Source organism: Sabethes cyaneus, chromosome 2 (assembly GCF_943734655.1).
Source record: "Sabethes cyaneus chromosome 2, idSabCyanKW18_F2, whole genome shotgun sequence".
Taxonomy (NCBI): domain Eukaryota; kingdom Metazoa; phylum Arthropoda; class Insecta; order Diptera; family Culicidae; genus Sabethes; species Sabethes cyaneus.
In genome coordinates this window covers 174,475,855-174,500,530 of record NC_071354.1, presented here as the reverse complement: position 1 = coordinate 174,500,530, position 24,676 = coordinate 174,475,855, and the positions used below count along the sequence as shown (strand labels likewise).

Below are 24,676 nucleotides of genomic sequence, written 5' to 3'. Positions count from 1 at the left end.
ATACAACACTCGCGTTTTATAAGACTCTTATTCTCCCGGTGGTACTATACGGCCACGAAACATGGACGTAAGATCCTGCGATTAACTCTTGGCGGCATATTAGACGAAGGAGTGTGACGCAGGCGCATGAATCATGAAATATACCAAGTACACAAAGATGCGGATATTGTGTAGCGATTAAAACACGGCAGGCTACAATGGACTGGCAACGTAGCACGGATGCCGGATGAGAGATCAGCGAAAACAATATTTAGCAGAGAACCCGACAGATGCCGACGACTTCGAGGCAGACCCCGTACCCGTTGTATGAGCGCTGTTGACGGATGCTAAAGCAGCGGGTTTACGGGCGGCAGCCCAGACCGAGAAATGTGGAGACGGCTCCTGAATTCGGCATGGATTCGATAAGCGGATTGCGCCGCGTCACGTCACATTCATTAATATTTCGTCGACCTTGTTTTCATAAAAGACATCAGCCGGACAAAAGAAAGTGATGGTCGGACACTTTTCTATTACTGTTCACTTTTAAGACATCAAGTTGAACTAGGTTCAATGTTAAAAGGATTAATAGCCACTTGTAGAGTAGGGGTATTTTTGCTCTTTAATGAAATTGTTTACTTTCAGGACATCAACTTGGTCTAACTTTAATCGAAACAAATAATCTCTGATATGTCGAGGATGGAAACTTTGTCATTTTTCTTTCTAAGATCTGTCGTCGCGGTCTTGGGAAGGAAAAGACAATAAAAAACCCTTGCTTGATAGTTAAAGCATTGAACCTTGTCTAATATGATGTCCTGAAAGTAAAAAGTGAAGTGAAAAGTGAGCGTCCATCCCTTTCTTGAATAAAATTAATTAAAATAAAGCGTAATCTAACGTCAAAACCGTTTGAAATAACAGAACTAGCTTTTGTTGAAAAATCGGCTCATTGTCTCGGCACTTGATATAAATCGGTTTAGCTCAGTGATTACGTTGAAGTTCTCTGGTCGTGTCAAATGATTTCATCATTTAGTTATCGCACATCTGATTTTTGTTGTATAATTTAGTTAGATAAATGGGTTACTCGATGCAGAAGTGCGAAACCGTCATCAATTATCATACCGTCGCTGTGTCGAAATTTTGAGATTATTTTTTGAGCCATTTGGCACCAAAAAGTAGATTTCTGGTTCTACGTTAACGTTCCGGTTAACTGCAGTATTGAAAGTCGCATCGCAGTCACAAACGGATGCATACTCACGTGCAAGCAAAATAAAACTTATCAATTCCGTTCCGGCTAGAAGTGGTTTGATCAGAAAATCCGCATTCATCTTGAGTGCGCGAAGGCAAAGGATGAAGAGCCTGTTCATCGATAAGCGAACGAGAGAGGTGCTAATATATTGATTTGTTGTTAATACATCAAAGCATTCGAAACTAATTTCCGGTTTTTCGTCTTTTCATTGTGTGAATTAATTGGAAGTTATCGAACCTTTTAAATTCAATGTGATGTAGGGAGCAACGTGTTAAGTATCATTATGGAATCTCGAACCCAGGAAGTATAATTAATTAGGTTATTTACAGGTTATGTTATTAGACATTTGTAAAAAAGGATACATTTCTTGGAAAAAGTCCAGGTGGGGCGGCTGCAGGATGTCGAGTGCTGATAGAACCTGAAAACAGAAACAAAAAAAAAGGGAAAATATTAGCAAACCGAAACCAACACAGCTGATTGTGTAATTTATATGCATTGGGAAACACAGCTGTCCGGAGGTAACTCCGTAAATGATGAATCAACCGAGCTGTCTGAAATTGACCTTGTGCTGGAGTGACTTTGCGATATCACGTTTAAATAATTCATGCATCATCCGATAAATCCTAGTGTGAGACAGTGTATGCTACTAATAGAGTGTTGTACAAAGGAGAATGAACCATCCTACGAGACAATATCTGCTTGGCAACTTTCCAGTATACCGCGATGTCATCGGGTTACTACGCTACACTCAGTTTAGTTTATGTAAATGCAGATAGTTTTACATGATTCAAAGGAAAAACGCACACACACACACATCTAACTATTAAATTTGATAAAAAACAGAATGTTACGTCTGATGCGACCATCAAATTTTTCGTTATAATTTTCAATGTTGCCTTATCGAGGTGAGTATAAATGATCAGTGAAATACGATGGTGGCCAAAATTAAATTGAAAACTTCGAAAATCATGCAAACAACAATCTTTTAATTTTGTTTTGGTCAGTTTGTTTTGAGATTTTTGTTAAAACTTTAGCACTCTGTTTATATCAGCAAGATTGAAACAAAAAATCTAGGATCAAAGTTAATAAGTATTCTGTAAAGTGCTCCATTATTTTACGTTTCACTTACAGTTCAGATTAACTGAGAAGGTCTTCGTCCCTAACGTCATTACCGCCATCCTACGCAGACCGCAATCCTTAGCTTGCTTGTATTCTATGTGCGTAGAAATTATTTGACCAAATCCAATATGTAAAACGTGACCGGAATAAAAGTTCGGACATTATTTTTCTGGTTTTTTCTGGTCCTCACTTTTCTGCAGTATATTGCCTTTCGACATATATTTTCATTCTATGAGGTATATGAAAACCTCAAGGTGGTTGAATTGATGTGACCCAAACATAACATATGATGGATACACTATTTTCCTTACGAATATTTTCTACATAATAATAAAAGTTGCAAAAATGAAGTGATGAAAAAAACAAACTGACCACATAATAAACGTGGAGTCAAAACAAAGTTCGTACAATTTTTTTCCGCTCGAAACTATATGTACTCGAATATTCTTCACAATTTGAAACCGTCTGGTGTTCCACTTGTCCTGGTACGACGCGGGAAGCGCTGAAAATTATGCTCTCGTGATTTCACACTGATTACAATGGCGATAACGAGAGTCTGATTAATGGCTGGTGCCATCTACCGCGTCTTATCTCGTTGCCCACTAGCCACGAATTAATGACCACTTCTATTCAAACTGTGAAGCATTTCTCCAAACTAACACCAGTATGCTCGCTAGCCATGCCTGCCTGCTCATGGTCATGGTGACCTTTTTTTATGTGTGTTTTCACCATCGCTCTAAAGTGCGATTATGAGTTAAGCAGCCCCTCAAATTCATTCCGTAATTAGTTGCCGCAGCACGAACCTACATTTGTTAGATGTGTTTTCTAGGGTGTAGCAAAATTGTAAAAAAAAACATCAAACACGTTGTAAGAACGATTGTTCCTCTAGATTGAACCGCAATAATGGTTCTTGGTGTCTAGGCAATACGGTTTTCAATTTATTTCATTGTCAGTTCATGCTTTTGCTGACGAGGTTAATTGAAATTTGTACAAACAGTGGAGGGATTTTCTTCTATCGAATCCGTTTCAAAGCATTTTCATTTTACTTTAATAAAGCTTGTCTTACTACTGTCGGGTCGAATTTTCTTTGGCGTATTTAAACTGAAAAAAAGGAATCAGAACAGATCGCTGGAAGCTTCATTAAAATGGAATATTATACTAAGTGTGCCTTTTTATAGAACGCTTGCTAATTCTTATGAAATTCTTAAACTTCGAAGCTGGATTCCACACAAATTCTATACTGTGGGTCTGCATATAGTGAAAAGTTCTAGATAAAAGAGAATAACACATTCAACCATTGATTCCCAAATTAATGAGTTTCAAAATCTAATTTTGAAAGCCAAACGGCTTACAAAACGATAGAAAAATTAATGTTAACTCGACAAATATATTTACTACTGGTCACATTCTTTCAACGTTCTTCACAAAGATCGAAAAATATTCATAAGGATTCAACGTTAAAACCATGTTAAACACCGGCAGAATGTTGGAAAATACGCAACGACGGTATGCCGTGTGCACTTATTTTGCCACTCCGTCATTACGGACGCACGGAACAACGGTACAAAGTTTCTGTAATAAATCACACTGGAAAACTTCTATACAATGTCGCAGTTACGGCACTCGCTACAAGTTATCCCGTCTAACATGGTTTCGACTTCCGAGTATTTAGGTTACCTAACCGAGCGTTTCGAGAGTAACCACGATTTCTAACATTTTGTTGAAGAATAACCAAATCTGCATATGCAACGCACGCTGCATCTGTTTTGTTTATATTATTATGTATGACGTTGTGCTCTGTTTTTTTTCGTTCGTTCACTTAGATTTGAATAAGTTGTCTAAGTTAGATGGAGAATCTGAAGCTTTTAATATTTGGGGTTTTCTTACAATAATAACGGAGAGAAAAGTATTCATAGAAATGTTACATTATCCTTAGTATCAAAACATTAGCCGTTTCACTAGCCATTGTAATAGTACATGTTGGTTAGCTGCGCACTTAGATTTATTGTTTGGAATGGGTAGCATAAATCATGCAAACAGAGTACCGCTTCCAAAGACCAGGAGAATAAAGCAAAAAAAAACACTTCCACCAACAATGCAGCATTGTCTGTCCATATTTAATACATTTATGGATTTGCACCGGAATGGCAGCGTTTCGGCCGTTTATAACACGCCAGCCAGTAGCACGGGGCAAAAAGCACGATTGCCCAATGCACTCTCGGTGAGCCTCACTATAACATCAGAATTATCAGAAACTGAAAATCTGCACACCTTTGAAATATGAATCAGACCCGCTCGCTGGGGGCAGCAGGAGTAGATCTACATACAACACCGGTGCGGTGCCGGTGACACCTGGGCTGGCAGGCTGGCTGGCGGACTGGTTGGTTGGCCGGCTAACGAGAGGTTTGCCAGGTAATTACCCCCATGTCGGCACGTGTGCTGACAGATTTGAACGGTGTATGACTAACTACGAACCGATTGGAATATGTTAACCAAGTTTGATCATGCTGGGAAAAATGCAACTTGTACACTTTTGACCGGCAATTCAGCAGATGGCTGGATGTGAGACAATAAAAAGGTGATGTTTTGAATAAGTATTATTACACTAAAAAATATGTCTATTTTTTAGATTAATTTATTTTAATTTCATTATCGTTTCATTTGTATTTTATTTTTGCTTGGTTTTGGTTGCGCATTATCTATTTTTTTTTTGCTTCCAGCTTAATTTTATTTTTATTGCAGTTTTCAATTTATCTTTAGTTTGTTTCTTTTTCGTTGGAATTATGTTGGGTAAGTACTAACAATAACTGTCAGTGTTTTTGGACGTGTTTAATTAAAAATGGATTAATCGCAGATGTGTCAGCATATTTTTCGTTTAAAGTGTATTCAAATGTTAACACAGCTTGCAAGTTTGTTTTGAATTTTCATTCGTTTAAAAGTCGAGGTAATCATGGACGCAAAAATGGAACTTGTGATAAGTCTGTTTTTGAAAATTTTTCGACCGGGTGATATTTTAAAGGAACTAAAGCCACTCGTAATAAATGAAAGATTCATCTTTAGTACCATCAAGGGATTCAAAGAAAGCGATTATTGGAAAATACTCGACAAACCTGGCCGTAGACGCACTGTAAGAACATCGCAAAAATATGTCTCCATCAATCGCGCACCCATCATAAATTTTCCAACAGATCTCAGATTAGTGATCAGATCAGTGGTTATCAATCTATCATGGCACGATCTATGGAACATAGTTAATCTTTCATCCCCCTGGCATATATGCACTGTCCTAAGATAGGACTACAAAGTAAATTGAGCCCAACACGACGTCGGCGTTCACGGTTGTCGACAGAAGCTATAAACCATAGAGTCACACCCGTCAACATTCAACCTCCGAGACCAAACAACTAGTGCGCAGTATTTATGATGGAAATCCGCCGCCAAACACCAACAATCAACTGCATAGATATTCATTTGTAACAACGTAGTACGGTCGAATGATCAATGTTTTTCTCTCTCTTCGGAATTTTTCTTTCATTTTCCGTTTTATTGGGTTATCCAGCTGGTTGCTTAATAGTGTATAAAACCCGGCGCAGAGGGCTCTTTTGTGATGTCATCAAAAAAATATCAGGGAAACCTCAACCACCAGTTCTACCTGACGAGACAGGCAATGTCACTCCCTAAAACACGGGTAGAGCCCCAAGCATAGCCGACACACCTATGCCCGGTGCGCACTCCATGAACTGACTTTGAGATCTCTCTGTCAAAGACCGGAATGTCATATTTTAAATATAACGATGATGCCCTGGACATTTTGTAATACTTGAGTTGTAAAATGTAGTATAGTGAAGAAACAATCACAAACAATCACACATGGAACAATCTCGGACCATTGAACAAATATCATCTTTCATCCCGCGGCTTTTATGCAGTGTCCCAAGTCAGGTATACAAAGTAAATTGAGCGCAAGACGACCTGGACATGCGCGGTAGTCGACAGAAGCTATAAAACACAGTCACACCCGCCTCCCAACCCTCGAGGGGGGGGGGGGGGCATGTCGTTGAGTACGAAAGTAACCCTTCGTACCACTCCAGGACGTCATTTGAATCGTGGCACGAAGCGGGCCAGAAGATTTTAAGACCCTCGTATTGCTTCAACAGAGGAAGCAGACGCTTCTGTAGACACTCCTGGAGGTAGATCTGCCCGTTTACAGTCCCAGTAGTCACGAACGGAGCACTCCGTATGTCACATAAGCAGATAGCTTTCCAAATCATGTAGTTCTTGACAAATTTTGAAAGTTTCTGCTTCCCCACTTCCTCCGGCATATCAAACTTGTGATGGGCGGTAAAGTACAGTAGCCCCGGAAGCTGCCGGAAGTCCGCCTCATCCATAATGAGAGTTTCGGATTTTCCAGGTGTTTGCGCAAAATAATTTCGCGACGTTGCTTTTCGAGTGACGTCATTTTGGGCAATTTTTGAAAAAACAGTAAATCATATATTTAATGAATGTACAAAATTATCGAGTATTAGAAATAATTATTCTATAACATGTCGCCAGGCTCTTAAAAATGACATTGGTTCTCTTAAAAAATGTATACAGTTTATTAAATTACTTTCTTTGTATAATCTCATTTAAAAAAAGTTAGTTTGTAAGTTTTTCTATGTTAACCTTTTATGTAACTATGTAGTCAATTATATAAACTAACGGCCCAATAGCCTTTCGGTGTGCTGGTGGCCGACCAAATAAAACAAAACAAAAAAATCGAGAAACTGACCGCGATAAAAATACAGTGTAAACAATACACTCTAAACTACTTCTACCCAAATTTTCAAGAGAAAATACCCAATGGGTAATTTTCTACAGCATTTCGTCCGTGGTGCAATTGGATGTGGGACACCATTTAATCCGACATTTTTCGAGATGTTTGTGACAGCTGCGATAAATAGGGATGAGCCCCAGAAACATTCATCTATCAATTATCAGAGATCCCCGTACTGGCCTTATTCTTAAACGGAATAAAAGCACTTTCTGAACAATGCAACAATCACATTTGGTAAGTTTTTACCCCGAGTCCCACTTGAAATTACAAAAGTTTTTTGACATATACCCACATTCAGAAGTAAACGTGACCGCTGCACGCTATGTCCGAAAGCACTTATTATTTAATTTATATACACCTCAGATTTCTCTCCAAAGGATGTTAGTATTGGTCAAAACAATTACTTTAAAGAAGGTCTTAAAATATTCTATCTTGGGTTTTTTACAAAATTCAATTTTCAAGGTTATTTAGGGGTCATCCCCTCTCAAGTGATCATATCCGTTGTAATCGACCACCTCCGATTTCGGTTAAATTTGGTATAATTGCTCATTCCGACCCCACATTCAATTTCCCAAAAGTTTTGTATGGATTGATCAATCCCCCTAGCAGTGACGCTACTCCATTTTTCTCAGATTTTCGAAAAAACTCATTTTTCACTGCATGTCACTGCAAAGGGGATTGATCAATCCGTACAAAACTTTGGGCTAAAGGTGTAATCGCATGTACCCTGCTTTTGATGTCGGGGACGTAAAGGTTAACGTCCATTTCTGTTCTGCGCGTATATTACAACATTGCGATAGGTTATTTGGGTATCAATTTCGCAAGTAACAACTTACAGACAAATAAAACTGTCGACTCAACGCGTCGAAGCCCAATAAACGGTATTCTTCATGCTGTCGGTCGTTTCGCAATACACTTTTAATAGTCTTACTTTTAATTAATAACTTTTAATTTAATGGGTGTTTGAATTCACCGGGGATCTTTAACTTGAACTTCACGGCTGGCCTTGTTAATTAGGGCAAAACATGTGGTGCTTCAATGCCAACTTCTTGTTAAGCATAACTTGTAGAGCGTTCACCTATTTCACCCTACTCAGTTTGGTTCTGACAATTTCGAAGCCAAACTGTATTACTTCTATAATAGCTGATGATGCAAGATTCCTGAGGTCAAAACCAATTCCTCATGCATTCCACTCTTCATTATTGAACGCATCCAAAAGCTCATGTAATACTAATGCAATATATCTGACTACAAGACAGGTTATCATGTCGTCAGCCAAAAAAACCTTCTACCTCTGGTGAGTAGCAACGCCGCATCATTAGGTACAGAACAACATTTACCCCATATTACTACCCTGTGGTACATCAGAGTTTGTTTCAACGGATCGCGCTTGTTGTATTGTAGTTATATAATTCTACCAGGCTGTCAATAACATGTACTGTGGATTCAACGCACAAAGTGACTATTTCTTTGTACTTTGCGGTATTACGTTTCTCCCCTCCCCCTTTTATTGATTAGAAACATGCAGGAATTCTTATAATAAACCAGAGGAAATATCGACGATAAATTGAAGAAGCACTGTTTTAACTGGCCGTAAGAATGCCGGCTACGGATGAAATTTCCTTTGGAAAATAAATATTACGTTAGGTACTGAGAGATTTATTTGAATAGACAGAAAAAACAGACAAAACTACAGACAAAAATTTAGGCTTGCTGAATATAGTCACCGGTAAAAAAAAATCTAATAAAACAAAGCTGTATATGGTATAAATACTTTTCAATATATTTTTGCATTCATTTTTCCAATATCGCCTAATGATATAGTGTGTGAAAAAGATAGATACCTATATAAATATCCCCTCAAACTCACTACTTTAGCTACCAGAACCGTTGAAGGTTATCCCACGTAGAGCGATATTTCCGCTGAACAACTACCTCGTACGTTAATCTATAATTGAATTCAACCGTATCGATAATGACCACTGGACGTGACTGCCCGAGCTCTCGTTCATAATTATAATTCAATTACAATATTATTCTAATTGAAATAGAATTGCAACCAGTATCTGACGTATGAGTGACAACGCTTTGTATTGCTATATGCCATAGCATCGCTTCAAGCAAGATAGTAATCTTCCAGCGTGATTGCGGTATTTTAGTAGATAGCAATTCTGTTTGACCATAAACAAACGGCGTCAATATCCAATCTCGTTTGAGTACGTTTGAAAAAATCTAGTTGAAAAAAAATTGGAACATTGAAATCCGTAACAACGTAAACGACTAGCACAGCTTTCAAATCAAATCGGTGTGAATTATGGATACAGAACATTTAGCATAAGCATATTTAATCTCGAGCCCCACCATCAACGCGAACGTATATTTCACGAGAGCACCAAGGTAGCAGCAAATAAACTGTTCATTTATACAATCATTTTATATTGCATAGCTGAATTACGCACCGTTTTGGAGGCCCACAGCAGCGCGCGCTAATGGAGTAAAACGCGAGAAGCAAAACTAATTATGCAAATCGTGTGAAACAAATTTTGCTACTCTGTTTATCGAAACGGTTTGAATCTGTACGGTATGGACAACATAATTCTGCTGCTTAAATAAAAACACAAACTACCTACATGAAAAAAAAACTATACATTGGGTTTGATAATTTTGTATCAAATGCTTGCATTTTTTTTCCGATCAGAGTAAAGAGCAACTCAATCAAATGTAAAATAATGGCGTCTTTCATACTTTTTATAGACTTTGTCCACCAGTGTTAAATAAATTTGTTCGGCAATTCAGATAGACCCATGTGAAATTAGTTAAAATATGTTGCAGCTCCGAACAACACTTGAACCACTTTAACTGCCAAACAATTTTTCATCAGACTAACCTATTTTTCTAGTCTGTAAGCCGATGCTTCAATTGGGTCATGGAGATTTCGCAATCTCCTGCACCCTTAGTCACTTAGAAAGAATAGGGTTACTAGAGAAAAATCAATTTGTATGCTATTTCTGTCTCCAGTTTTTTTTTCATCAGACTCTTGCAAGCAGAATGATTACCAAATGCAACTGACTTGGTAAACAGATGCAGTCGGATTTGTGTGATCACAGTGCATCTTCCGAGGAACCGAGTGCTAGCAATGCGACGGCTGTTTGGATTGGACGGGACTGAACAAGCAGCAAGGTGCATCTGCCGCTCATCCATCGTACAGCCCGTGAGTAAACTGTGTAAAACTGTGCTCCAAAATGAGCCTCTGATTGAATCTCGGTCGGTGGTATTTCGATGCATTTCATAGCGCTATCATGCTCGTTGCTACTTTATAAATGTCTATAACAGAGCAAATCAATTGATAAGGATGGCGCCCTCGAGCCTTGCCAGAACTTGAGTTGGATTTAAAGCCTAAAGACAAGACTGAATTTATAAATGTTGATTAGAATCTGACTGTTAGTATAATTCTATCTTACTATAACATCTGTTGTACAACTTACGAAAGCAGTGCTTATGAGGTCGTTGGTAGTAATATGATGTTTCCGGCGTTCCATTAAATTCGTATTGCTTGATTGTTGGTAGCACTCCATAATCCGTGGTGAGGACGCTATATTTTTTATAGCTCTCGTGATGCTTAGGCATTTTTCGAAAGAACTCATCTAATTTCTTCATTAAATCGTCAACAACTGACCGTGTGTCAAAAATACAAATAATAATGATTCAGTCAATTGTTTGGTAATTTTAAGTTATATCTATAAATTGCTTCACAGCAATTTCCTTTGGGCGACTAATTACTCTATTTTGTCATTGAATTCAAGCGTAAAATAAAGTAATTATTACTAGTAGAAACAGTAATATTTTGCGCTCGTTAATTATTAGTCCTCTTAACAATAAACCAACTCATGTTAGAGTTTGAACAAAAGCAATTGAAATTAAAGGTTTTCAAGCTCAATTAAATCAATATAATGTTTCTTTCCATACAATGTACACTACTGTTTCCAAAAAGCTGCATTGTTATCCTTTGTTAAGGCAATATTCAGAGTGGTAGCAACGAAGCCCGCCCGAGTGTGGAAGTTATTGTTTTTTACTCGAGTTCAAAAATTAATTTCAGCAGAATCGAATCATTTCGGTTTCCTACCGCCCACTCGCTCACATTTTACCGATAGCCACCACAATTTATGCGCCGGCTTTATCGCTTTCGACAAATTTCATCATAAATCATTGGGGATATGCGAATGGAACCGACATCGATCGAATGAATGCACCTCACACATGGTTGCCGGCCGCGCTCCTGGGGATTTGCTATAAATTGCCTTGCGTGCAGAGCGGCGGCGCAGCGCGGTATATGCCAGCAACCAACTCCTTCCACGCCAGTAGTTTCAAACTCTATTAGGGAATTTAATATATTTAGGATTACTTTTAACGAGTGATGGAGTAAAAATCTATATGCATACATTTTATTACATAAAATATAGACAACATAAAACAAAAAATATCAGGTTCAGATATCGCTAAGAGAAAATTATCTTCAAACCCCTCGCCCTCAGAGTGAATAACGTTCAGGCAAAAATCAGTATAGAGTAGGGCGGGGCATAAGTGCGATGTTTGAAGTTGTCATCAATTTTCGTGAGATATAAAGAAGGACAACAACATAATATATTTTATAGTGATGTAGTAACTCAATGTCTTCACATTCAACTATAAATCATCTGCGGTAATAGTGTTTTGCAAAAGAAATTCTTCTTTCTTCTGATCCAGTGCCGATTCGCACTTTTACCCCACTAGCGGGCCAAAGGACGAATACCGCGGGGCAAAAGTGCGAAGCTCGAATCCATGAAAATAGCACAACAGTAGCTAACAAAACCACATTATCTTCAATATGCGTTATGTTTCGGTAAGGAATATTTTCAATTTGCACCTTTCCTATTTTGCGCTGGTGTATTGCAGCGTCCGTTAGATCGAAACTTTTCTAAACGTTTGTTTTTTGTTTCATCAGCGGAAAAACATTGTTTTCCTTCGGTCAACATCTGTAGAGCACACAGTTTTCTGCAGATCTTACATTTCTAGTATCTGTAATATAGTGCCTAAGGCTGTATAATTAGCTATACATTTTTGCCTCGTTCATGAATCGTACTTTTGCCCCGTCCGTGAATCGCACTTTTACCTCGCTGGGTGCTTGACGGGGTTATATTAACTTACGGGAAAGCGAAATAAATTCTTTTCACCGTATTTTCAAAACAGATATGTGAGTGATGTAAAACGCTGCTACAAATTTTCAACAAGTAATATCTTCCTGTTGATATCGCATTTGCCGTATAACGAAAAATTACGTCAAAACCGCACATAACGTTTGCACATAACTCAGCAACTATGCTTCGTAAGCAAACAAAGATTACGTTAGATTCATGCTGTCAAAGTAGTCACCCATCCATGCCAATGTAGAAAATTTACTCGGAATCTGCATTGATAAATTATTGAAACGCACTTTTACCCGCATCGCACCTTTACCCCTCCTTACTCTATGCATAATTTCCACAACTTACAAATAGAACTTCATTGCAATAACGAGCAATGCTGCCAATAGAAATTAATAGTAGATCCCAAAAATCATCGTTTTTACCAATCTTTCCTTCTTAAAAAATCCGTAACTTTTGAACCACTAAACACCGACTTTATAAGATTTTGGTAGCAAACGAACGGTATCTGATTTAAACATGGTGCCGGTAGGGTTCTTGAAGAGAACGGGTTCCACACACAGTCGTCCGGCATCCTTGCGACGTGACCGGCTCACTGTAGTCTCCCAACTTTCGCCAGGTGTACGATGGAAATCTGTAATATAGTAGAGGACTACCGGTCTGCCTAGCGTTTTGTACATCGTCAGCTTTGTGTGGCGGCATATGCTCCTTGATCGAAGCGTCTTGCGGAGGGAACAGTAAGCTCGAGTGGGTTGATATTTCGAATGGTTCGTATTTTGTACGAGAGCACATTCGTAGTATATCTTGCATCAAACCCCATTAGATGCACGGTTGTTGTTTGGCATCGTTATCGACGAGAACGGGTTGCGGATACTGTATGAAAGAGAAAATATACTTGTGCAATTATGACCTGTTTGGTATGCAGTAGTCGGGTTCTGTGGTTTGCGGCGGCGCGGCGTCGGCTATTCGTACGGAAATAGGACAAACGAGCTCAACTTCCAGATTATCGATTATGTCAGCATTTTTTCGGAGAAAAAAAGATTTCACTATTTTCCGATAGGTGTCGATATTATACTATTTTTATCATGAGCTTTTTCGTACATTCGTATAATGCACGAATCATTGTTTTAAATAAAATATAATTCGTACAAATATAGTTTTGTTTATATAGGGTAAAAGCACCAGTTTTGGCCATAGTTTGTCAAACTTTTAAGGATATCGATCACGTTTTATAAAAAACGAATAAACTAAATATTTTTAACCTCTTCAACAGGTAATTTCAGTCTTAATCTTCATAATGTATAAGTTTATTTGATGGAAATATGCTTTTTTGTTTTTTTTTGTCGATTGAAAAACCTCTGCTGGGTTCCTATTTTGGCCATAATGTTCTTCTATTCGCCACTCTATAGGAACAATAGGACTATTGTTCCTATTTTGGCCACCCTGCTGAAAAAATATCGCAACACAAGTTAAACTACCACGCAAACTAATTTTACTGAATTAGTTATCTTTTTAATATGAAATTGTAACGGATTGGCATTGCTTCCGGAATTTTAACCTTTTCTCGTCGCACCTTTTCTTGTGCAAGAGTGCAAAAATTGCTGTTCGAGAAAAAAAAAAAGTTATAATAAAAATCATTTTTTCCTTATCCTTAAGTTTATTTGAGATTATTTCTAATCCTTTAAGCAGTTTTCAGTTATAAATCCATTTTTGCAGCAATATAATCAAGTATGGGAAATCTTTTGGATAATTTTCATAGCCGATGATTCAATAACTTCTGCTTTATTTTTTGCTTGCTACGGGTGCAATCAGTGTAACAAATTTATCCGATTTAAAAAGCAAAGCAAAGCAAAGCCCAGGTGCTACATTCCGCTACCGAAACTTGACCTTCTGTTTTTATACGACAGACTTCGCAGCCAGCTGTTAAAGTGCAGGACATTTGCAGGACCAGTTGCTGCGATCCTGTTAACTCTAACAGCCTCTCCCAGCATCATATCTCGAGGCAAACTGGGAGGCATGACGGAGTTATGTTAAACAAAAGCGTTTTTCATAAACCACAACTGCAAAAAATTGACATTCAACTTTCAGCTTTACATAGGACAGATTGGTGAGATATCGTAATATACTTTATACATTACCTTCAAACGTTTGAAAAGTGTGTAACAGCCTTTTGATATCTGAATTTCAAACAAAGTTTTCTTTAAATATTGTGATCGTGAAGATCGTAAGGTATCGTAAGGAAAAAAATAATTAGCCTTTCTAAACATACTGTTGTTCGAGCTACTTAATCTCAATTACAGAAATCGTCGCTTATAGCGAAACTAAGCAAAAAAAATTATGCTGTTCTAGAAATAGATTATATTTCAACATTATTTTAAGTCTGATACAGTACTTTCTTATGTAATCGAGGAACATTAGAACCTATCGAGATATGAAAGCAAAACTTGAACTTCCCTTTGAGAAAACCATATGTATTATTTAATTTATTCCAGTATTTACATGGCTTTTCAAATTATAAGTGGTCATCCAACCCCGTTCTCTTTGACCAAGTCCCCATGTAGAGTGTAGAGAGAAAACCTTGAGCGACTTCTTTTCTGAAACGCTATCCTAGGAGAATAATCAAAACAATTATCAAATTAATTATGATTCCTTCGTAGTTTATCCACGTGGAAGCTTCCATGATAGCTTCGCTAACTCGGGCGCTGGCTGAAGTTACAGTTTCGGGAGTCCAAATTGATAGTTGTTGATGACGGACCATGAAAGACGAGAACCATTTCCTGTCCAACGTAAATAAAAGTTACCAAAAAAGTTGTGAATATTTTGAACAATATGTAAATTACATGAAAAATTATATTTTATGGAGTATCACGATTGTTTTTGGTAAGAAAATCTTTCACATTGAATAACTACGTATGATGCTGCATTATAAAATCGCTACGTAGTATTTCAATAAGCCAGGAAACAATTTTTTCCTCCTCCTTGGACAGTATCGTTCCAGTACTCTGTGTTGTGGTTTTCTGCCTCTTGCCACACGTACGGTATCAAATTGTAGACCTTAGATACCGTATTTTTACGGGTCGCGTATTCTGAAGATACTTTGATTGTACACCTCAATGTACACCTTTGATTGGACAGGCAATGTTTTTCGATGAAGCCATCATTTTGTGTACAATCTTCAACAAAGCATATCAAGTAGTCAATAAATTTATTGATAAATTAATCAATTAAGTAACTCATTGTCTTCCAGCGGTAAAAAAAGAACAAATTTTGGAATTCCACGATCACCATTTCAGAACTAAATATCAATAGATTTTACATATGGCGAAACGGGCATATGAAATATGAAATTGCTTTGACGTATGGCCAAAAGCGGCACAGCGAAAGTTTTTGATCTCCTATGGCTAAACATCCTTTTTTATATAAAATATACTTCTTTACGTTTATCGTATGATCGATATGGTTTGAGAAATAATCCATTACACCATATGGAAAAACCCAACAAAAAATAAATAATTTTAGATAATAAATGTTATGTACTGAAAGTTCCTCTCGTACTATGCTGGCAATATGTGGGAAATTAAGGGAGGCCTTTTTTATTTTTGCAATATTCCTAGAATAATAATTTTCTAGTATTAGTTTTCATATAAGTTATATGGAAAAATATCAAAAATTTGATTTAGTTTCATCTAAAGTTGCATTATTAGCCATATATTTCATCAATTAACACGTAAATACAAGTATGGCCAAAACAGGTGTTATGGCTAAAACCGGTGCTTCTGCCCTATATGAATTATTCAGGACTGATTTTACGAATCTACTTCGTGGAAGAAAACATCTTCTCGTTGTAAAAACGTGTGCTTTCGTACTATAAAGTATGCTTTATTATTAGTGTAGAACCTCTGCAAGCGATTTTCAATCTTTCACTACAACGTCGGACAGAAATGCTCATGTATAACGCCAGTATACAAAAAAGGATACAAAATGGATATTGCCAAGTATTGTGGGATAACTGCGCTGTTACCTGAGTCGAAATGCATAGAGATCATACTGAGCAAAGTGATTTTTAAAGCACGCAAACGCTACATTACGCCATCTCAACCCGGATTTTTCGACAAGCGTTCTGTTGAATCGAACCGCTGTGATTTTACTTGCTTCTGTATCAGCAAGATGGATGATGGTGTACAAATTGACGCTATATCTACGGATATCAAAGCTGCTGTTGACACAGTGAATCATGAAATCAAATTTTTACGTCTTGGCTTTTCGGATAGACTTTGTGAATGGCTGAAATCTTACTTGACATAGCGACTGCTATACATAAAGATAGGATAGGCTGAATCAACAACAATCAGTCCCCAATGCGGGGTTCCTCAAGGAAGTAATTTAAGACCACTTTTGATAGCGATTTTCTTAATTGATGTCTACTGGTTTCTACCGAACAGCAGTGTGTTGGTGTGGATCAACACTCTATTTCATAGCTCATTAAATATTTTTCCTAGCGATAAACGGTCTTCAGAGAAAATGTGTATTGTAACATACTAAATAACTGAAAGCAACATTTGAAAGCAATAAAAAATCGAGTGCAAAGTTATTGAGCAGAATCTATTTTTAGGTGCTTTTTCCGCAATAGAAATGACCCCCAGTTGACCTCGACGTACGACGCTGGTCTATGTTCGAATCTCGACTGGGAGACGCTATAATAGTCAATAGGATCATAACAGTAACCCCGCAATTCTCCTCGAAGTCTGTCGAATACAAATAGAAGGTCAAGTTCCGAAAGCGGAATGTAGCGCCAAAACTTTGTTTTGTTTAAACGATCTCGTTCTATTGGAAAGACTACCGTTATAAAAAAAATGCCTGACTTCATTATAAGTCAAGACAAAGCATAAAGTTGAATCAACTTCAAAGAGCCGTAGGCGAGGGGGCAAAAAGTTTCCATATAAAAACATAATTTTTAATGATAGTGCAACAAACTCGAATCAATTCATCTTTCGCGTTGTCACGAAAAAATATTAGAAATGAATAAAAAAAATTAAAAGTTAAAACTGCTATACCCCCCTTAATGGAACGTCGTAATGATGTTTTGAAGGGAAAACAATCTTAATTCTAAATAAATAACATAAAAACCAGGATCTTCTCATGTGACTTGATTACTAATACTTGGAAGCTAATAAATAACACACGCCGACCCGTGGGGGGATAAATTCGCTAGACTGCGGATGCACCAAGAACCCAGCAAGAACCCCTGCACCGGTAATTACACAACTATTAGTAATTACTCCCGATAGAGTCGGTGCGAAGTTTACGCTACAAATGCACTGTGACTAAAGCAAACAAACAACGGCTATATGTACGCAGCGTAACCATTATAAGCAGAAGCGATATAATTTTTATACTTACGTTCTCATGCTTGAAGAAGCAGAGCATCTTTAGCTCTCGGAAAACACGTTTTGATGACACCAGCGACTGGAACACGTTTGGCAGTTTCTTCAGTGCGACTCGCCGTCCGTCACGAGGATCTGTGACAGCCCTGTGAATTAAGAACGAGAAAAACGGAAAAATATAATTAATTTTCAGTGACGGTACATGTTGCTTTCATTATGCGGACCAACTCCGTCATAGAATAATTATACAGGAATAATGGTAAATTAAAAACATTAAAAAGCGATCAATAGTCATGGTATTAAGAATAGTACTGGCGCAGTCTTGACCAACATGATAGAGGAAAACATTTGCGAATTGACTCCGAATGAATTACTACATAGAATATGCAAACGCCGACCGACATGCTTTTTTGTCACTGGCTTAGGGTCTGAAAACAAGGCGGCAAGTTTGAATTAATTCAAACGCCATTCAACTCTGAATGGAAACAGCAACATTTGGCAGTGACTTCGTGATTAGTTGACTCCCCTTCTCGCGCTTTTGTCCTTGTAACACAGTAGGTACATTGTTGATGTCTTTTTAATTTCAACTATTTTAACACTGCAACTAGTTGAAGCAGCCGATGCATAGACGGGTAACATGCACTCTGAGTACCATTTTTTTAAAGATTAATTATCTTTACGACTAACATACTGCTCATACTGTGAAAAATTTAATGAAAAAATAATGAGCTGCATAAATTCATAAATGTCTTTGAATGACTAACTTAATATGCGAAAGCGATTACAGTATTTTTAACAGCCGGCCTAACAACTGGTCATGCGTAACTGTATACGTGAGTGTGCCCTGAAGCTGCGGAAAACCCACCCACAGCAGCGCAGCATTGCAACATTCACGATGCCGCATAAAGAGAGCAATAATAATAATACATTCCTTCCCATTCTCTACCCCATTTGTGTTACCCTTTTTCACTTCGATAGCTGGGCAAACTCGTTAATTCCCGGTTGTCAATAAATAGTCCAAACCGCGTGACCGTCGCAGTTGGATACAAAAAATAAAAAAAAATGCCGCTCGAACGTTTACCCATAATTGTGGTATTTTTCGGCGCGTAAGTAAGTATTGGGAAAGTTCTCTGGCAAATCGATGTGTTGCGCTTCGGAAAAATCGATATCAACCGTGATGTTTGTGGAAAACATCATTTGCATTACGATATGGTTAGGGGCGCGAAAAATACGTAATGTTTTATGTCTGAAAAAAAAAAACAAAATTCGGCTTTGTTTTTTATGTTCTTTGCAATCAAGACTCGAACATGATTACCTACATAATATAATGCATTACTTTGATTTATAAGGAAAATTTTGTACTTAGCATAAATTTTGAATCGGAGAGTATTAAAATAAACAAACATTTCAGAAAGCTAAGCCGTTAAAATCGATTTAAAAATAAGATATCGATTCGGCATCGCCCAATAATAATGTAAGGGGGGTACCAATCTGCTATGTAGCGCTTATTGCAGCTGTCACTACACCCCGAAGTTGCATATAAAGTTTGATTTATTGAAATTGAAATTTACAGTGACACTGTTTTCTGCCTCATTTGTTATGCGATGCTGGGGGAGAAAAGTTGTCGTAAGACAAAATGTTCGACAAACATATTTTTAATTATTATGTGGCGAGTTGTTACTGTTATAGTTATGATACAAAATTATTGCTTCATACATGGAATGGTTTGTAGCCTATTAAACCTATAAAATTGCAAAATTGCAATCATCAGAATTGGCTATAATGATTTTTCAATTTTAATCAAAACTTCCGGAATTAACCATACCCGAACAATAGTGATCTCTCATAGTTTATCCAGTTTTATCAAATTTTATATCTCTAGCATAAATTTTTGTAATAATTTCAAGATTGTACTTGAATTTCGAGCTAAATAGCAAATTATAATGAAAAAATCTGTGATTATACTTTCATTTGTTATATACTTGATTGATTGATTGATAATTGATTGTTATATAATTGATATAAAAAACGGAATTTTGTAAAAAATGATGGTACATTAAAGGCAGTGGGGAGAATGTGCTTTGTTTATTTTTTTAATGTTTGAAATTTATACATATTTATAAAATTCAATGGGTTAGCAAATAAATTTTCCCCGTTTTGAATACAATAGTAATAGATAGTAATTTAGTTTTTACGAGCAGACTGGAATCCAATATGGTCCAAGACCTAATCCAAGTTCAAAGCTATCATAAATTTTTGAGTAACATTGTACATTGTAAAATTTTAGGACCCAATTGTTTGCATTCTTAAAAACAAAAAAATGGCAAAATATGTCAAAATGCAATCCAAGATCTATAAATCACCAGTTTAACAGTTTTTCATGCAATAAGAATATTTCAATACAAAGAAAAATGTATAATACAATCAATGCAACGCAATAAAAATAGTAAAGACTCAAGATTGGTGCCTTGTGGAACAAGTTTCCTATTCGCGGCAAATAAGTAAATCAGTGATGAGCCAATCTTGGACTACTGATTTTTTTTTTGTTTAGATTATAGTCACTTTAACCAGTTTTGGGTCATTCGTGACTTCTGCGGGGTTGGGGTTTGAACCCGGGTCCTCGGCGTGAGAGGCGTGAATGCTAACCACTACGCCGGGACTGACCCCTGGACTACTGATTTTCAAATTATGGGAAGATTTTATATTAGCAAGCACACAGTGTAGGGTCATGAAATTCCCACGTAAGTCAGCTCGTTAGTAAATACCGAAATGTGTGATGATAGCTTGAAAGATCAAAAGCGAAAACCGATCATTGTTCCATTTCATTTCGAAATTTTAACCTCTTTGGTTTAAAGTTTATGCTAATGCATTCAGACGATTTTAACTGCAACCACAGTGCAAAATTGTACATACACAGTAATAATGAAAAAGTTTCATAAAAAACACAAACCTCCAAGCGCGTTTTTTATGCGTCCTCAAGTGTTTCTAACGAATCATAAAACCGCGATTAATAGCGTACAAGCAAAAACATCAATCATCCAGCGGTTATAAATGAGAGCACGAGACCGAGACGGCAATTTTTCGACAGTAGTGCCAAGAGCACTCTAATTGACCAATATTTATCGCCAGAAGTACGCACTCCGACTGTTTCTATGCGGAAAGCATCCGCGACTCTCATTGATGGCTGCGTTGGGAATTGCCAACCGATTTCACACAGCTTAATTGCCATTCAACTAGCGTCCTCACTGACAGAGCCGGAGGCTATGATATTGGAATCGGATTCACCTCAACAACGGGTTTGAAATGACGGACTTTGTATAGTTAGGAACGGCTGACGTTATGATAGCCTTCCGAATCCCCTATTAACACCCTTTCTCAGATTTTGGAAGTAGTGTGATTTGTATTGCGTTCAAGGTTTCTACTGATCGTACTTTGTGCTAGGAAAACATTTCCCGGGGTATAAACCGACCGATTATGAGCTATTCCCGCATGTTACACTTTTTTCTAAAAGGATATGAATAACAATAAAGAAACAATTTTTTTTGATGAACTAAACTGATGAATATTGACACTGTAGAAATAGTCAGAGATGATGAAAACTCTATTCACTTAAATTTTTGCCTTACGTTTAACGTGGTCGAAACGAACCAAAATCACTCGAAACGAGAATCGCAATGTCACCCCTGAATTTATACCTGCGAATATTGCATGATAAGATACATCTAAATTCAGACAGCTGCTATTGATAAGTTATTGGCAGAGCAATTTTTATTACACACTTTCGGAAAAAATAGTTGCCCTAAGATTATACTGAAGTTTTTTTTGGTAGGATCGTCATTTCTCTTTCTGAATTCGTCGATAGTGACTATTCATTTTTTTATTTGATGATATTTTTACTGAAACATAATTCTACTCATATAACATTAATACTTGGACAGTCATGACATTCATTGCCAGTCAAACAGATGCATGCAAAATTTGTTGATTTTAACATTAATCGCTTTAAGACATTACCAGATGTCAGAATGTGAAGAAGGGTCGTGCACCAGGTGTACAGGGTTCTTAAAATGTACTTATTGATGACATAAATTTATAGACGCGTCATGTAGACCAGTCATGTGACATATTTCTATCATACACGCACCGAGAAAAAATGTCATGCGAGTGATGACATTTTTTGTTCTTCGTGTCTATTAGACTACGGTGCGGTAAAGCAAACGCAAGTCAGCTTCAACCTGGTCGAACCATCTAGCACGTTGAGCCCCTCTATTCCTGGGGCCGATGGGGTTCTTGAAGGGAGCGCATTTCACCGCACAGTCGTCCGGCATCCTTGCGACGTGGCCGGTCCACCGTAGTCTCCAAATTTTTGCCTGGTGTACGATTGGAATTTCTCGAAGCAGTGCATGTAGCTCGTGATTCATTGGTTTATTTTCTGATTTATTTCGTCAGGACTTTTTTTGATGTAGGACTACGTCTTTGTTTACTATACTGGGACTGGATAGCACTTTGTGAAAACGAAAATAGAAGTGTAACGTTTGAACGAAAAATTTTAAATGTTAATAACTACTAAACTACTGAACAAAACTGAACAATTTATATGTCGTTGGATATATAAAATGACCAGCAATTTTATAGGGGGGGGGGGGGGGGGTAAGAGAGCAATTTTAAGGGGAGCGTAAGAGGGGGGGGGCTCCTTTACAAATGAAACACAAGGTTCCTCAAAACACGAAAACTAATCAAGTAAATAGAACCAAATTTGGTATGTGGGGGTTTCAGAAGGCAGGATTTTTTTTCTACGGTGTACTGAGACCCTTTCCCTTCTAAGAGGGGGGGGGGGGTTCCCGTACAAATGAAATAGAAATTTCCTCAAAACTCTAGAACTAATCAAGCAAATGGAACCAAATTTGGAATATAGGGGTTTCAGAAGGCAAGAATTTTTTCTATGGTAAATTGAGACCCCTCCTCTCTTTAGGAGGGGAGGCTCCCATACAAATAATATACAAATTTCTTCAAAACTCGAGAACTAATCAAGCAAAAGGAACCAAATTTGGCATGTGGGGGTTTTAGAAGGCTGGAATTTTTTCTTCGATATAATGAGACCTATCCGTCTTTTAACAAGGGGGGGGGGGATTTTTTCTATGGCGGATTAGCACCTTTGCTTTCTTTAAGAAAGGCAGATCCCTTACAAATTAAATAAAAATTTCTTCATAACTCGAGAACTAATCAAGCAAATGCTATCAAATTTGGCATGTGGGGTTTTTGGAGGCATGAATTTATTTTGAATTTATTTACTTTATGATGGTTTGAGCCCCTCACCCTGTGGTAGGAGGATAAGGACTCTCATACAAATAAAACAAGAATTGGCCATTCATTACCATTTCAACCTTTATGATGCACTCAAGTAATTTTTAAAACAAATTTCTATGTCTCAAAGGTTGCAGGCGTTGTACTTATGAATCACCGTCCACGTATTTTCAAAGCCACCATTGCATTGCATTAAGAATTGAAGAACTGAATCTGAATATTTCGTTCTTCTCTTTTAAACATTCACTTAAACAGTGGCGCTCTCAGATTCTTATAAACATACATATGCCAGAAATGTAGTTTACATTAGTCTTTGATCTGATGATCTGATATAGTCCTACGTCACCCTTTCGTACAATCCTTAGGGCTGTATACCTTGTAGTTTTTCGAAATCGAAATTCGCGTATATAGCAAAGCACAGCCTAGTTGCTACATTCGGTTATCGAAATCTTACCTTTTAGTTTCATACGACATACTTCGCAGCCAGCTGGTAGAGTACAGGACAATTGCAGGGCTAGTGCAACGATCCTATGGACTCTAACAGCTTCTCCTAGACGAGATTCATATGATCGTACCTCGAGGCCAGCTTGGAGGGGATAAAGCGCATAAAAGCGACTTCAGTGTACTTTTTTTCAAAATATATCCTGAAAACTTATTTGAGATTAAAATGACGTCAAAAAAAGTTGTAGGAAATGACGTGTGGTTTTAGAAAAAATACACTGAAAGAAAAGACTACAAAATCATGTGTATATTCTCAAAACATGTCCCCAAAGATTTGCCCCTTTTTTAGATAACTTAAATTATGCCCATAAATTTGGTGATGAGCTATTCATGGACATTCTTTTTGACTTTTTCTTTCTAAAACTGAATGGTGGCAATTGTTTCAAACATCAAAATTTTACATTTTCTTGGTAAAACTGAAACAAAATCAAATTCTTCGCATTATTTTGAACAAATTTCGTTATAAAAACTTTTTTCTTATGCCCAGCCATTTCAAATTACTGTAAATTTGAAATCTAAAAGTTATGTATTAGGGTCATTCCACACGGGATATCCGAGACCCGTGTAATCGACCTTGACGGATTTGAACCAAATTTCAGATTTCAGGTCAGATTGTTCATTTTTGGTCAGAAAGTGAAATTCCCAAATTTGGTGCCGGCTGGCTCCCCACGATTAATAGGAGCACCTCATTTTTTAAAGAAAAGAGGTTTTTGTTTAGAAAAAGTGTTAGTTCTTCAGCGGCAGTGCTGTCAAATACTTTTCATTTTTTTACTTAAACAAATTTTAAAGCGGCATTTGATCGAATTGACCATAGTATACTCTTACGAAAACTATCTCGATTTGGTGCTTTTCGACAAATGGTCGAATGGCTGAACTCATACCTCACTAGTAGAGTACTGCGTGTAAATCCCGGATCCAGTGTTTCATCGGCGTTCACTAATAAGTATGGAGTTCATGGTAACAACAGAGGACCAACAGAGGACCTGAAATTGTTTGCTCCAATACAAAATATAGACGACTGGAGCTGCTTAGAAGAATTGCTCCATATGTTTGGTGAATGGTGCAAACTGAACTGACTCATTGCGAGCATTGCTAAATGCGAGCTAATGAGTTTTTATTGCATTAAAAACCCATTTTGCTTCTTGGCAGC

At 37.4% G+C, this 24,676-nt stretch overlaps 1 protein-coding gene across 1 annotated transcript in view; it reads right to left on the bottom strand.

The window, feature by feature from the left end:
• LOC128738379 (serine/threonine-protein kinase NLK-like) overlaps window positions 1-24,676 on the bottom strand; it is a 152,160-nt gene that overhangs the window by 24,262 nt on the left and 103,222 nt on the right. The window contains 2 exon segments of the mRNA XM_053833458.1: window positions 1,585-1,640; window positions 17,738-17,867. Coding sequence (XP_053689433.1) covers window positions 1,585-1,640; window positions 17,738-17,867 — 186 coding nt within the window.